We start from the raw sequence: 15,462 nt of genomic DNA on the forward strand, positions 1-15,462 counted from the left end.
GTGCTCCAAGAGAATAAGATCAAGTTTATAGTCCAAATATTATTATGAGACAATAATATTTGACTTTTCTATTTTTGACAGACAGTCTAAAAATAGACTTTGATCACTCACACTGTGATCACTCACACTGTGGTTACCCACACTGTGATCACTCATACTGTGGTCACCCACACTTTGATCTCCCCTGCTGGGATCAAAAATAGAACTCGCGCCATAATTTGCCTGCGGGCCCACTTAGTGAAGGCGACTCTTTTCACTAAGCTCCATCATCTTGTTGCATTCTCAACAAGCATTTCTTGTTGCACACTTTTCAACAGCCCCTTCCTTGCAAAGAAGCTGATATGCAGGTGCTGACGTGTCGGCAAAAAGTCATTTGCCTGAACAAATACGAAAACAAATTGCCCGCTCTATGCCCGCTAAGTCATTTCCCTGAACAAATATGAAAACAAATTGCCCGCTCTATGCCCGACGCCAGGTGTCAGCCTTAGAAACAAAAGGACGACGAAAGTCTCTTTCAAAGGAAGGCCTATCGGCCTAACTATAACACCCTTCTACCTAAAAACTGTAACACTAATAACTATAACACTCTTCTACCACGTGGTAGAAAGTTTTTTTTGTTGTAGCTTTACCAGGTGAAAGAAATTTTCTATTAACTATAACCCCTGTCTACCACGTGGTAGAAAGAAATTTTTTGTTGCAACGTTACCAGGTTGTTCCCTGTAGATTTAGTTTAGTCGTTTTTTTGGATTTAGTTTATGTGTTTTTTTAGGGGTGAAAGTGATATATATCCTTAACCGTTTCATGTTTTTAGAACATTGTAATCCAGGGAAGAAATACTCACTCTAATGAAGTGCCATAAACAGACATAAAATGGTAATGATAAATGGTTACAGAACACAAACTTTACATATCAGAAAGTGCACACTCCAGTTCCACACCTGTGGTACACATTCGAAGGTGGATGAATGATTATAATTTATTTTAATTTCAAATGGTGCAGGCCTTAATTATCAACAAAAATTTAAATTGATTACTTTATTTTGTTTGACTTTTAAGTTGATTAATTTCTCTTTTTCCTATTAATATCAAAGGTTTTTCTGCTAATATAATTATGTTCAGGTGGTTGATCTGGTTAGGCGTCCCATAAATATATTGGTTATGCTTTAAAAATTTATTGAATTAACCTTCAGTATGGAATGCATGCAAGGTTTACACGGTTAACCGTTGCTTATAATTTGTTTCATGACCATGTTATAGCGACTCTCTATGCAATTCCCCTTCGTATTCCACTGATTAAATTATAACGTAAGAGCCTCCTTTGTACTTTCCCGAAGTTCCAGTTGTCACTCAATTACGAGGACTTGTGGTCGGTTTGGCGCGTGCAAGGTGTCATGGGCATGACCGTTGATGTTCAGGGTTTACAATCGAATGGTGCAGATGTAGACAGGAAGGTTAAGGATAACTAACCCGCCCTTCCACCCCATAGTCAGCTCATTTTCACAGTACTCTGTTGGGTAGAGCTCCACTGTCAGTGCTGCAACTATAATTAAAAGTTAGCTCTAGAGTTATGGTTTCCACTGTTACGCCCACACAGGATGAGTGCAACGTGTTCTACTAAAATTTTATTTGTCTCATTTCCATATTTATTTGGATATACATGCTGTTGTAACCCTATTTTACTTTTTCTCCTTTGGGTTTTAGGCTCTCAGTTGTATCTTATCGTTGGTTTGGGATTTCTTGGGATTTCTTATTGTTGGATGCAGAATTAGTTCCTTTGTACTCCATCTTTGCAAGGTAATCAAGGGGGATTCTTGCTTCGTTTTAAGGAACCCTATTCTTAATTATCGCATGCTTTTCGGTTAATGTAAATAGCTCTGTTCAGGGCATTGTCCACCGACTGCCAGGAAACCCTAAAGTAATTTATTTCCTTATATTTCTTTACGTATTTCAAATTTTCTGCAGAGTATAAGTACGACTAACTTAGTCTTTTGTTCTTTTCTGTTCTTCTTTGGCCACAGATTAGGAATTGAAAATATTCCATTTATTTAAATGAAGTTCTTCCTTTCGATTTGGAATTTACTCAATTCAACAGGTTTTTTTATACCACTACTTTATTTATTTCGGGTTTCAGGTCAGACTATCAGGTCAGAGTTATGGCATACAGAAATCAAGCTTTTGTTTTAACCCTATTAATTATTTTTCAAACCCGTAATCTGGGGGTTAGGTAATATTGTAATCTGGGTGTTGGGTAATATTGTCTCCGGTTTCCTAGCATAACCATTAGGGTTTTCCCCCTTAACTCCCTGGCACACGGGGTTTACCTTGCAACATGTAATTAATAATTCTTGCAACCTATATAATTTAACAAGGGTTGCTTACTTGTCAACTATACTGGGTTAATGTTGCAAGACTTATTATCAATACTATGAATTTTAAGTTTTGTTTAGTGTACCCTTAGGGTTTGTACTCTGATTGAATATTATTATTATTTTATAGGCGTAGATATCATTATAATTTTCTTTTATGTACTTGCAGGTTGTGGAAACGAGTTTTCTAAGCCGAGTTTGCTAGCAAAAATACTTTTCTCATATTCGTAAAACATCCATGACCCCATCTTGAATTTGTTCTATTATTTTGCTAAATATATTGAACAAGCCCTGGTGTATTTATATATCCAATTACTGTATATCTCAACTGACAATTTATATGGTAGAAAGAAACATATAGTTATATAGTTATATGTTTCTTAGGCCGACAATAATTCTGAAACTATCCCTATAACCCAAGACTTGCAATAGACCTGTGTAGGTCGTTCAAAATTTCTTCTAAAAGATTTCTATTTGAAATTTTGTAGGTTCAAATATAAATTTTAAATGTAGTTTGTTTGTAGTTCTTGGTTACATCTTAATGGAAGATGTTTATAAAACTTCTCTTAAGATGTTTATAAAACTTCTCTATATCTTACAGGTCACAGTGACTTTGTTTCCATAATATCAATTTACAGAAAGAAATAATTTATAGAAAGAAGTAAAATGGTACGTTATATTTGTTTCCATAATATCAATTTACGAAAAGAAATAATTTACAGAAAGAAGTAAAATGGTACGTTAGAGAATGAGAATGAGAAAGGGAAAACATCTCCAACAATACCTCAACCTCATTTTTCACAGCAAATAAATGAAGAATGTGTGCAATCCCTGCGCAAGAAGGTACAACGATTGCGTTTGGAAAATCAGCCAAAACTGGAAAGCATAATGAAAAAACCAGGAGTATGCTTCCATATTTAAATGGAAGCAAGGGGAAGACAGGTATAGTCATTCCAAACCGCAGCGTAATCATCGGCGGTGGTTAGTCAGCAAGAAAAAACCAGGCGTATGCAGCAATATTTAAATGGCAGCAAGGGGAAGACAGGTGTAGTCGTTCCAAACGGCAGCGGGGAAGACAGGTATAGTCGTTCCAAACGGCAGCGTAATCACCGGAGGTGGTTAGTCCTAATTCTTGCCGGAACTTCCACGCCCTGATGATCCAATGACACAAAGTTTTCTAATCATCTAACACAAAGATCGACAGTCCACTACAGTACACGTTGACACGGGAGGGAGTTGGTCTCATAGGGAAACGCCTTAAGGCGTAAAAATATGCAAGATAAATGTGTGTTTTTAAGCATCATTTGTTTGGCCTAATTTTGATGCCCGGGACCTTGCAAAAATTTGTTATCTTTGAAATTTTTTATTTCAAATTCTTTTGAAGGTCAGTCTTTTCAAGACATTTTTTGTCCGCCCTGCCATTCTATGCCAAGGAGGGTGGCAATATTTATAATGCAATCCCATTATGTTCTTGCAGTGTGACCCTTCAAATAACAAAGCTTGTGATAATGGCTGACATGGGGGCTTAACGACAAATTTATACAAGTACCTAATGGAACCTGGAGGTATAGAAGAAGTGAAGAATATGATAGACTCAGAGTTTCGGGATCTCTCCTAGAGTTTCCAGGATTTTTCACTAAACTTTGTTCTGGTTTATTCTCTATTAGTTTTGTTTCCGAGTTATGGTTGTTAATCCCTTCGTTGTTGTATGGTTGTAGATTTCTCTTGTTTGAGGGTGAAGTTTTGCTTCTGCTCTGTTTGAAGTTCTTTTTGGGTAAATTTTGGATCTCTGCTTTATTGAACTTTATGTTTTCTGAGACTTTGTTGGTTTCCTTGGTAGTAGTACTCTGTTTGAAGGTTTGTTTTGTACTTTAGCGGTCTGCGCCATTCTCAAACTTTGGATTTACTAAATCGTCACTGACTTTCTTGAAAATCTTGATAGTGTTAACTACTTTTTATACGGAAAGCACTTTCTCTTAGCTGGAACTCTATTGTTTATCATATTGATTTTAGTTGTGCTATGGATTGACAGAAACTATCAATTTTTTCTAAATACGTTTGAGCATTAGTATCTCATGCAAAGTGTGAGATCTTCGGACACGAAAATTTTTAAGCTTGTTCAACGAAATCTTTATGCATTTTCTTTTATGCTTCACATTTTTGTCAGTGGTCAAGTTTCGAAGGAGTTAAAAAGTTGCTGCTTGAGTTAATTTTTTTTTCTATTTTATGCATTACTGTAATACCTTAATGATGAAGGAATTTTCGATGCAGTTCACAGATGATAGATGTCTGGCTACCTAGCACTGGTTGTTACAGCCCGTTTATCTTAAATATGAATTTCAAAATAGCTGAATATTTACTTTAACAACATTTAATAATTAGTTTTATATGGTTGGAAGAATGTAACTAATGTAATATGTTCTAATGTAATATGTTTCAGAGTTCAAAGTGTATAAGCCAAAAATAATGGGCAAGGGCTTGAAACTTAAAAGGCCTGATATTCATCTATTCATGAAAGATGCATTTTTGCAACGAAAGAGTAGAAAAATACATATGGACCAAGGTCAAATAAGTGGACAAGAAGCTACAAAGCACAATAACATCAGCTTTTTATTCTCTTTTTTTTACTTACTATTACCTGTTTTACAATAGCTTCTTTGTTAGCAAATGTGTTTCTTATTTATTAAGATATTGTTTTGTGATGTTGACACGGTTTTCTAACTCCTCCAAACACACCCCTCTTATTTCCATATCTAGAGTTCTATATTGTCTTCTGTGATGTGCAAAATAATTGTTTCATGGAATTTTATACTCTGATGAATTGTTGTCAGTTCCATCCACTACTTGATCATATCCATTTTGTCCAGATGCAATTTATGTATGATGAGTAGTGTTGCGAACATCTTGATAACATCCTGATTTTATCTCGAAACCATGATTTCTTGGCCTAACAGATGTTTGCCGATTTTTAAAGATATTTTTATGGTATCTTAATTTTGCCAATGTTTATTGATTTTTTATCGATATTTTCCCGATTTTTATGATCTTTTGGTTTTCCAAACCCTTACTGATTTTATCCCAATGCTAATGTTTACAACATTGATGATGAAAGTCCCTTGGACTTTTGAACTTTGATAAAAAACAATTTATGTTACATGCTTAAATGTGTTGATGACTCTATGCTCAATGGTTTCACAGTAATGAGGTCAAACATATTTGTGAGATTAAACCTTAGGATGCCCGTTAATGGGTTTTAGTGAAATGTGGAGACACTTTCAAATGAGAGGATAAGGTGAGTTGGAGATGGGAGAGTAGAAAATGGGGAACCCTTTGATATGAACTATAATGAAGTATTTCAACAAACTGCTAGTTCAAAGGTCCTCGTGTTCAAAGTGTATAAGATAATAATAATGGGCAGGGGCTTGAAACTGAAAAGGCCTGATATTCATCTATTGAGGAAAGATGCATTTTTGTAATGAAAGATGCATTTTTGCAATGAAAGAGTAGAAAAATACATAAAGACCAAGGTCAAACAGGTGCACAAAAAACTGCAAAGCACAGTAGTGTTTTGCATCAACTTTTTACTTTTTTTTTACTTATTATTCCAAATGTAAAGCATCAACTTTTTACTTTTTTACTTATTATTTCAAATGTGATTCTTATTTATTGAGATATTGTTGTGATGTTAATACAGGCTTCTAACTCCTCCACATACACCCCTCTTTCCTTCTCTGGATGATGAAACGCCAACTGTTAATCTTTCATAGAGAGGCAGACCTCGAAGTCAACCTACAACATCAAGGGTGAGTGATTTAAGCAAACTTTTCGTTCTAGAGAAGGAAATGAATTGTCGGAAGCTACGTTTTTATGCTTTTGTTTATTTAGCTTTGGTGTAGGCATGATTAGGGCATTTGGGCATCCAACAGGTATGATGCCCTTTATACGGGTATTTTGGCTTCCAAGAGGATGTGGTACCCTTTATATGCCGATTTCATTGTATTATTATGATTCCTGTTGCATATAGGAGGATGTTTTCTGATTGTTACATACAACGTGATTTGTACTTTAGTGCTTATTGCATTTGTTATGATCACTATTTCAGACGGAGATTACTTCTAGGGCTTCTCGAAGCAGTGCTAGTCCACGTCGATCAAGTCCATCATCTTGTTCAAGCAGTGTAAACACCTTTGTCAGGACAAGGGCATCGTCAGGTCCAAGTGCTAGTGCGAGTCCGACTTTGCGATTTCTAACACCTTCAGTCAGGCCATCTACACCAACATCCAAGCCTTCCACACTGTCCATAAGGTTCCCAACTCCAACACTTAGAAGATCTAGCCCTGGATCTGGTGGTTCAGTGGCAAGGGGTGCATCTTCATCTGGAAAAGCAAACCGTGCTACGCCCTCCTCCCCAAAGCTACAGTCTTGGCATTAAAACATTCCTGGATTCACAGCAGAGCCCCCTCCAAAGCTTCTTACATCAATAAGTGATCGCCCCATATCTAGGACAAGAGGTTCAGTTCCTGCATCAAGGCGTGGGTTGTCTCCTGCATCAAGGCCTGGAAGTGAGGCTGGAAATAGATCGAGGCGACAATCTGTTTCACCAACAGTTTCTAGAAGTGTGAGATCTTCGAACAACTGTGATCATGATCATTTCAGCTCCCAAAGTGAGGGATCTGCAGTTTCATCTTGTGAGGATGAGATGGATTCCACTCAGTCTGCATTTTCAAGCAAAAAAAAGAACAAGTATTGTAAGCATGGTAAATCGGCAAAGAACAAGGAAACAGGATACATATCCAAATAGCAGAATTCAGTAATTCTCCAAAAAATCCCTCAAGATCAGTATCAACAATTAATATTTCACCCAGCTCTGTGCCAAAGAGATCCTTTGACTGTTTTGCGCTAAATGGTATGCCTCCTATCTTGGAGTGATAGTCTTTTAAACTTGCAGTGATGTTGTTAGCTGTACTTGAATGGGTTTCCATATTCACTGTTTGACACAACAATATTTTGTGATCTTTTAACTTTGGTCCTTTCTTGTCTTTGCATTCTATTTGATTCCTGTAAAGTGAAAGCTTGAGTGAGCCCCCTCCAAAGCTTCTTACATCAATAAGTGATCGGCCCATATCTAGGACAAGAGGTTCAGTTCCTGCATCAAGGCGTGGGTTGTCTCCTGCATCAAGGCCTGGAAGTGAGGCTGGAAATAGATCGAGGCGACAATCTGTTTCACCAACAGTTTCTGGAAGTGTGAGATCTTCGAACAACTGTGATCATGATCATTTCAGCTCCCAAAGTGAGGGATCTGCAGTTTCATCTTGTGAGGATGAGATGGATTCCACTCAGTCTGCATTTTCAAGCAAAAAAAAGGAACAAGTATTGTAAGCATGGTAAATCGGCAACGAACAAGGAAACATGATACATATCCAAATAGCAGAATTCAGTAATTCTCCAAAAAAACCCTCAAGATCAGCATCAACAATTAATATTTCACCCAGCTCTGTGCCAAAGAGATCTTTGACTGTTTTGCGCTAAATGGTATGCCTCCTATCTTGGAGTGATAGTCTTTTAAACTTGCAGTGATGTTGTTAGCTGTACTTGAATGGGTTTCCATATTCACTGTTTGACACAACAATATTTTGTGATCTTTTAACTTTGGTCCTTTCTTGTTTTTGTATTCTATTTGATTCCTGTAAAGTGAAAGCTTGAGTACGTTATTTACAACTGATAAGATTGGGATATCATTGCCTCATTTTGGGTTTGTTTCGATTTACTTTCAAACGTGTTGATCAAGATTTTGGGTGGCTTCGATTTGCTTTTCCACATGTGTTGAGGCTTCAAGTTCAAACATATGCACTAAAATGCTTAACCAGTTTCAATTAGTCAATAGCCATCCTCAGTGCCATTGGCGAGTCCTTTTATATATCCAGTGGAGTAGGATGTGTATCATAATAATGAAGAATATTTTCCTTTTCCTCCTCTATTTTAATTTTGCTCCAAGCAATGTGGTTTTCATTGCCAAGGCCCGCATATCCTTCTGCCTTTATTTCAAATGTTATTGTATATATATTCGAAGGGTCTCAAGATCCCGAAACACTATTGACGCGTCCCTGCACCTTTTGGTGCAAATGCTAGTAGTAGATTTTGCTGAGCAAGGAATTGATTGTGTTGAGTGAGATCCTTTTTTGGGTTCTCTGGTGATGCCATCAACTCAATTTGATACTCCGTGTGAGAAGATGAAAAGGCTATAAAATTTTCAATAGGTTTACGCTTGATGCACTCTCTGTTTATGTTTATGATCATGAGTGTAGTTCAGCATTTCTTTTTCATGAGAGGTGATAGACTGAATTTCTAGAAGAATTTTGATGTAAACAGAAATTAGCAGAACGAAAAGACCTTCAACATGAAGAAGAGTTGTGCAAAGATGACTGCAGTTTCACTTCTCAATATTCTCATCGAGTTTTTTGTTTTCTGTGAAGAATATGGCAGGTTCTTTGTTCATTTTGCTATTGATGTTGTGGAACATTGTATAGAGGCTTACTACGAGGAGGTATGGGGAATCATAGAGCTTGTTGAAAATTCAGATCCGGAATTCACCCCGTGTGAACAAACAAGCAAACTAATTATTCCAGAGTCTGAAAAAATGACACAAATTGTTCGGCGCGATCTTCCCATTAACAAATTTGAAGTCAAAATTCTCCAAAATGCCAAAGAAGCTCTCCAGCGACCTAGTTATGGAGAAGCAAAAGGCAAAAGGCGAATGAATCAATAGTTCAGGATATGACTCCACTAATTGAAAGGCAGTAATTGTAGGGAAAAACTTGTCCAATCTGTGTGAATGCATTAAAAATCATTGGGAAAACATAGTACACATGTTAGATGTAATAGAGTCCGAATGATTTTTAATGCTTTCACATAGCTTGGACAAGCTTTTCCCTGCAATTACTGCCTTTCAATTCCTGGAGTCATATCTAGAACTACTGATGCATTCGCCTTTTGTTTCTCCATACCTATGAATTACTATAGAGTTTCTTTAGCATTTTGGACAGTTCTGACTTCAAACTTGTTAATGGGAAGATGCACGTCTTGTACCTTTTTTAGACTCTGGAATAATTAGTCTGTTTAATAATTGGAATAATTAGTCTGTTTAATAATTGGAATAATTAGTCTGTTTGTTTCTTCACCGGAGCAGCTTCTAGATCTGAAGTTTCAACAAAGCTCCATGATTTCCTATGTCTCGCAGAAAGCCGCTATACAATATTCCATGATATCGGTAGCAGAACGGCCAGAGAACTCCCCATATTCTTGACAAAATGCAGAGAGTTCGGTGACAATAGTGAGAAGTGAAACTACAGTCATTTTTGCAAAGCTATTCACTATGCCGGCAACAATATTGCACGCACGAGGGAAAAAACAATGAGCACCGGTGCATCAGCCGCCTTTGAAGCCCCAGTTTTCAAGGAACTAGATAGTTGATTTCCAACGGCCATTGCAAAATATGCTCGTGGGTAAGTGGGTATCAAAATCCCTTTCATAAGGAGGATTATTAGCTTATAATTATTAATTCCAGGAACTAGATAGTCGATTTCCAAGGGCCATTGCAAAATATGCTCGGCGTTAAGTGAGGTATCAAAATTCCTTAATCCTTCTTCTGAAAGAGACTTTCATAAGCACTTACGGACAGGCAGATTTTGCAATGGTCTGTTGGCGATCGATGACCTATTTCATTCAAGAAAATGCCTTCCAAATCTTTAATTTCTTGGTCGAATATTGAAAATTCATGGTTCTTGGGGCAGGTTTGGGATGGAGGATTAATTTGTTTCTAGTGCAACAGCCCTTATCATCTTGTTCAACTTTCCACCGATTGATTGGTTGGCTCCCCGGCCGATATGTGGCTAAGGATATGATGGACGTCGTGCTGCAGCAGGCTGACGACCCACAACAGAATGTGAATCGAATCAAAATTAAAGCATGCACTTGCAACTTTTCACAGGAGTGTAGTTTTGCAATTTTTTTTCATTTGATTCTAGACGAATTTTGATGTAATCAGAAAATACCGGCTTGCCGGTGGTATGTCTTCGAGCTCGAATATGCATTTCATTCTATGGGTGCATTCAGATTTTTCGTGTGGCTTACAACGTTGTGTTTTTGGTGATTTTGATGAGTGGTAGGTTTTTGGTGGAAATTGGACTTCTGCAATGTTTCAGTTACGAAGATATCACTGTTTTTTGGGTATTTTTTTGTTTCTATTGTTGGTTGCATTTCGAGCCGTGTAATTATAAAGATATCTTTTAACCCTTGCGAACTTATGGCTGATGGTGGCAGTAATGCGTCATCCCGGAAGTGTTTGAAATGGATGTGAATTAGCCATGTCAACGTCATTGAGAATTAACCATGAAACAGATGCTTGCTCATGGGTTATATTAATCTATCAATGTTTGACTGGTGGAGAATTTTCTAATCGGTGGATCATAAAAGTTTAGCTATTCGATTTTCTCCTTCTTGGATCTGTTCTAACATGAGCATCTTAATTTTTAATTTCCTAGAAACATTTGATTTCTGTACATATCCAGTTATAAGATTCTGTTTTATTTCTTCGTTTGTAACTTCTGAATTTTCTTGTAACTAATTGGCGGCTGTTTACATGGTTTCTTGTCTTTCAGGAATGTCTTCGTTGTAGGTTCTTCAAGTTAGAGAGTGAAGAGTATGCAGTCCCTGCTGAATTGCCTAAAGTTGCTGACAGATTTTGGTCCAACAATAGTTTCAATCTATTTTACTCCACAAGATGGGCAAGTATTTTGGCCAGCATTCTTGAGAGGTTATGATAAGTGCTGCATGCAAACATCTGCATCTCAATCTGTTAAGCTGCTGTTTATGCTCTTTCATGAAGTAAGGAAAAGGGCTCAACTTCCTTCAAAGCTGAAAGTTACAGATCATGAAACTGACAAAATTGATGGGCACTTCAGTGAAAATGACATCTATGTATTTTTGTGGTTCTGTTGGCTTATGGAACATCATGCATGGTTTCCAGATCTACATTGAGGGAAAGAAGATGCAAGTAGTATACAGCTCCCAGAAATAAATCATCTTGTAAGATCAGCAATGGTGATTTGTTCTGGATCTGACAGAGAAGAATTGCACTGAGAGAATTCAAGTAAAACATCATATGCAAATGTTGAAATAACAGCTGCAAGTTTTTATTCTTGGATTTTTGCAACAATTCCAGGCCTTTCTCATTGCTTTCCACAGCATGTTCAGGGTGTCATTCAAAGGGCCAGTATAAGTCTCGATGTAAATATATATAAAACCTTACTTGTTAATCATTATTGTTACTCTGTCCGACTTTAGGCATAAGAAGTCCACAGGCTCTATACTAAACAACTATTTTGTTATTGCTCTATGAATGTCTGTTACCCATTTATCTCATGAATTTCTATTGTATTTCATCAATACTGGTTATTCTATCTACTTATTATTTGCCAAAGTTTCTACTTTCAAGTTTCATAGATTGTGAAAGACATCAACTTTGAGCCTCTATATAATTTCCCATTGGTTAGTAACAGGCATTATCATTCCAGTGTGCTTTCTAATCTGAGTTTTATCCTCGCTTGACGAACAGGTTGCAGTCCAAACTCCACCACAAAAAGAAGTGCATTCTTCAGATGCAGCAGGGTTATTGAATTCTGGAACAGCATGGGCTATTGCTCTCTCTATTAGAGCTCCATTAGGAGGAGAATGCCTGATGGAATCCTTTATGTCTGTGAGCCATTCTAGCATCCTTCCAGATCTCATATACCGGTTTGTATTATTCTTGTATCATTTTGGCTTATTGAACTTCTGTTTATGTCTAATTGTAGGCATCTTTATTCTACAAGTCTAGTTTGGGATTTGTCACAGAAGGGATTGCTTGTATTTATTATGCTAATTTGTTTCATGCCCTGTGGATTTGCTATAAAATTTTACTTTTACTTAAAACTGTTTTATTGTGACTGATTTACCCTCTTTGAGGATGCGAATTAAAAAAATGAATAAACCCTCAAACCAGGAAATTGTTGTTTTTCTCATGTTTATGTAGATCACTTCAAAGTAGCAAAGATATGTGCTACTGGGATCCATTATCATGTACAATTTGGCGATTTGTTTAAAAAGACACAAAAATGATTTTATATGGTAGCAACTCTGATATTAAAGGTGGACTTGAACAACTAAAGCACAGTGCTGAAATATTGTTCTTGACAGCGTATTTTTGTCAGAGACCAGGAAAGATTGGTCGATTGAAGAGTAAATAAAATGACCATAGAGTGACAATTAGTTACTATGTAACCAGTAACCACCATGTTAGGAAATCCATCGAAGGACCTTCTAAAAGGGGATTTAAGTTACATTTGTCATGTCAGGTTATGATGGTAGACAAGCAAAGTTATTTTGGTAACTTGAAGCTAAAAGCTAGCAGTGTTGGCTTCCAGCTGGGGAAGATCACCTCACCTGAATATAGGCATTCGAGCTTTTCAAGGAAAACTTGCTTTATTTGAACACATCAGTCTCTTGAATTATTTTCCAATCGGCTAAAGGGTAGAAATTAAGATTTTGAAACAGAAGCTGTTAAAGGGTAGAATTTTGAAGCTTGGACTCATTAACAAGTTGTACAAACCTGTTTTTTCTTTGATGTCTTATATTTTTTATTGGCATTGGTTAACGATGTTTTGTCCTTATTAGCAGTTAATCATTGATTTCTGAATGTGGATTAGATATACAATCTGCTACAAATTAGCTGTGTTGGCTTCCAGCTGGGGGAGATCACCTCACCTGAATATAGGCATTCGAGCTTTTCAAGGAAAACTTGCTTTATTTGATCACATCAGTCTCTAGAATTATTTTCCAATCGGCTAAAGGGTAGAAATTAATATTTTGCAACAAAGTTGTTAAAGGGTAGAATTTGGAAGCTTGAACTTATTAATAAGTTGTACAGACCTTTTTTTGCTTTGATGTTTTATATTTTTTTACTGGTATTGGTAAATGATGTTTGGTCCCTATTAGCAGTTAATCATTGATTTCTGAATGTGCATTAGATATACAATCTGAAGCAAATCTAGGTTGTTTCATGTGAATGTTTGCTGATGTTAGATGCCTACATATATATTGGACACATAGCTATTACACAAATTGAATGGAATAAGAGAGAAACCTGCATGAAGGTTGTTTGAAAGGGAACGATTCCTTTTCTTTATTGAATGAAACATGTGTACGTGTAGTTTTTAAAGTTGAAAACATGAAGCTTTCACTCCAAACATGGTCTGACTTCTTTTTAATGCATCTCCTTTTTGGTGATGATACCAGTTAGAATTCGTTTCAATTGCAACAGCGTAGCAGAGCTCAGGGTGCGTATCCACAACTCTTAAAGTTTGTACTCGGAAGTAGCCATTCATTCATGGGAATGGAAATGCATTCACTTACCGGATTTCCTTAGGGCACCCTCATTCATGGAAATGGAAATATATTCACTTACCCGATTTGCCTTAGGGCACCCCAAACCTGCATCTGATTCTGCTCAGAATCTCAGATCTCCATCGGATTCTTGTTTTTTTTTTTGTTATTTGGATCGGATCTCTTTCCTAAAATAGGATTCCCTTCTGGTATAAGTGGATCCATCCTGGGCAGATTTACAACTGTTGACTTTTGTAGCTTGGGAGGTACTCCAAGCCCTAGGGTTTGGGGATTGGAGGGCAAAGCGCCACAAGAGTCGCTTGTGGGCTTGGAACCCAAGTTTGGGGTTTTGCACCCATCGTGATTTGGGCCATGAGCACATTTCGACATGTGATGGATGAGGATGATAGCTCTCATCGAGATGAATCCGACGCAACAAGAATCATCCGATTTCGAGTTGTAGAAATGGAGATATGAATTTTTGAGTTATTTAATGGGTTTGCACATGAAGTGTCAGGGTCTGCTTGGTGTAAAAATTACTTGTGACAACTGTTCAAGCCCTAGAATGACTTGAAGAAGCCCTCTTCTTGGTGTATAAATAAGAGGTGTTGTGAAGGCATATGGACATTCATGTTGGTGCAACGCATGACTTGAAGAGCAGAAAGGAAGCTCAGTTGAGGAGGAGGAGTCTCTGTTCTAGGCCGCAACCCTAGATGATCAAGTGAAGGAGATAGTAGGGCACTCTCATGACTGTCTTGATCAGGGATTGGGCAGGTTCAGCCAGCGTAGCAGGGAGGAGTAAGGCCGAGGTCTGTAAGGGTAATTCTGGGCATCAAATATGAAGGTTACCTCTGCGTATAGGCCAAGAACCCTTGTGTTGATTGCAGGTGGAAGATAGGGCTGTTTGGGGTAGCCGAGAAGTCTAAAAGGTAGCCTAGAGGAGGCCACATATTTCTGTGTGAAGGACGCAAGCATATAGGGTCTATGGAGGTGCTTTGATGCAGAAATAGAAAGTCCTAGACAGGGTTGCATATCTCACTGATTGCAGGTCCAAAACAGTGGTGTTTTGGAGAGCTGGACAGCGTGGAGAAGGAGGCAAACTAAAGGACTGTTCTGGGCAAGATAACGCAGCAAATCCTCCTGAAACAAGCCGAGAAAGGGACCTTCCTGTGATGACTAGGGTGCAGGCCTGTAGGTGAGGTTTTGAGGGTCAAAACAGCCCTAACGTGGAGCTGTAGGTGCCTCCTCACACAACAAGGTCACCTAGCTTGTAAAGGAGAGGAGGCCGCATCATTTGAGGTGTGTTTTAGGCAAGGAGGTTGGGCTGCTGTAGGTTATAGTGGGAGCCCTAACTAGTGACCAAAACTCTGCCCACGAACAACAATGCAGAAGTTTGTATCTCCTCCATCGGTGACTTGTGTTGGGTCAAGTATTGACCAGTTTGGATGATGAATGTTGGAGGATTGTAGCAGCCAAGTGATTGGGGTGACATGGATTGTCAGATGTCCTAATCAGTGGGCAGATGTTGAAGCAGTACATTGGAGCCTAGATTTGTGCAATAGCTCCTCTATTGCAGAGCAAAGGGCAGATGTGGAGAAGTCTGTTGGCAACCAATAGAAGGGTCTCCTAGGTGTGAGGATGCCCTAACTAGGAGTAGATGCTACAACAACATTGGTCA

General features: G+C 37.8%; 1 protein-coding gene across 14 annotated transcripts; it reads left to right on the forward strand.

The window, feature by feature from the left end:
- Positions 1-1,498: 1,498 nt before the first annotated feature.
- LOC149213471 (uncharacterized) lies at positions 1,499-13,713 on the forward strand. Of its 14 annotated transcripts, none has more exons than XR_016250818.1 (8): positions 1,499-1,794; positions 6,061-6,169; positions 6,469-7,272; positions 7,433-7,898; positions 8,736-9,986; positions 10,157-10,329; positions 11,024-11,651; positions 11,980-12,027. XR_016250818.1 is itself a non-coding variant. In XM_089392023.1 (3 exons), the coding sequence occupies exons 1-2, from the start codon at positions 10,141-10,143 to the stop codon at positions 11,183-11,185; spliced, it is 330 nt and encodes a 109-aa protein (XP_089248149.1). In that variant the 5' UTR covers positions 10,005-10,140; the 3' UTR covers positions 11,186-11,651; positions 11,980-12,027. The 14 variants fall into 14 exon arrangements, 1 of the variants encoding a protein (XP_089248149.1); XR_016250820.1 differs by having other exon boundaries at positions 1,500-1,794; positions 8,840-9,986; XR_016250823.1 differs by lacking the exon at positions 7,433-7,898.
- Positions 13,714-15,462: the final 1,749 nt, after the last annotated feature.

This window comes from Pinus tabuliformis, chromosome 1_1, assembly GCF_031772625.1.
Source record: "Pinus tabuliformis cultivar Carrire ecotype Pingquan chromosome 1_1, CPIR1, whole genome shotgun sequence".
NCBI classification, from domain to species: domain Eukaryota; kingdom Viridiplantae; phylum Streptophyta; class Pinopsida; order Pinales; family Pinaceae; genus Pinus; species Pinus tabuliformis.

Excerpts from the sequence above, each read along its gene's own strand:
- LOC149213471 (XM_089392023.1), top strand. The coding sequence starts at position 10,141 with ATGGTTCTTGGGGCAGGTTTGGGATGGAGGATTAATTTGTTTCTAGTG. Across the intron at positions 10,309-11,023 it reads CTGACGACCCACAACAGAAT|GAATGTCTTCGTTGTAGGTT; the intron begins GTGAATCGAATC and ends CTTGTCTTTCAG.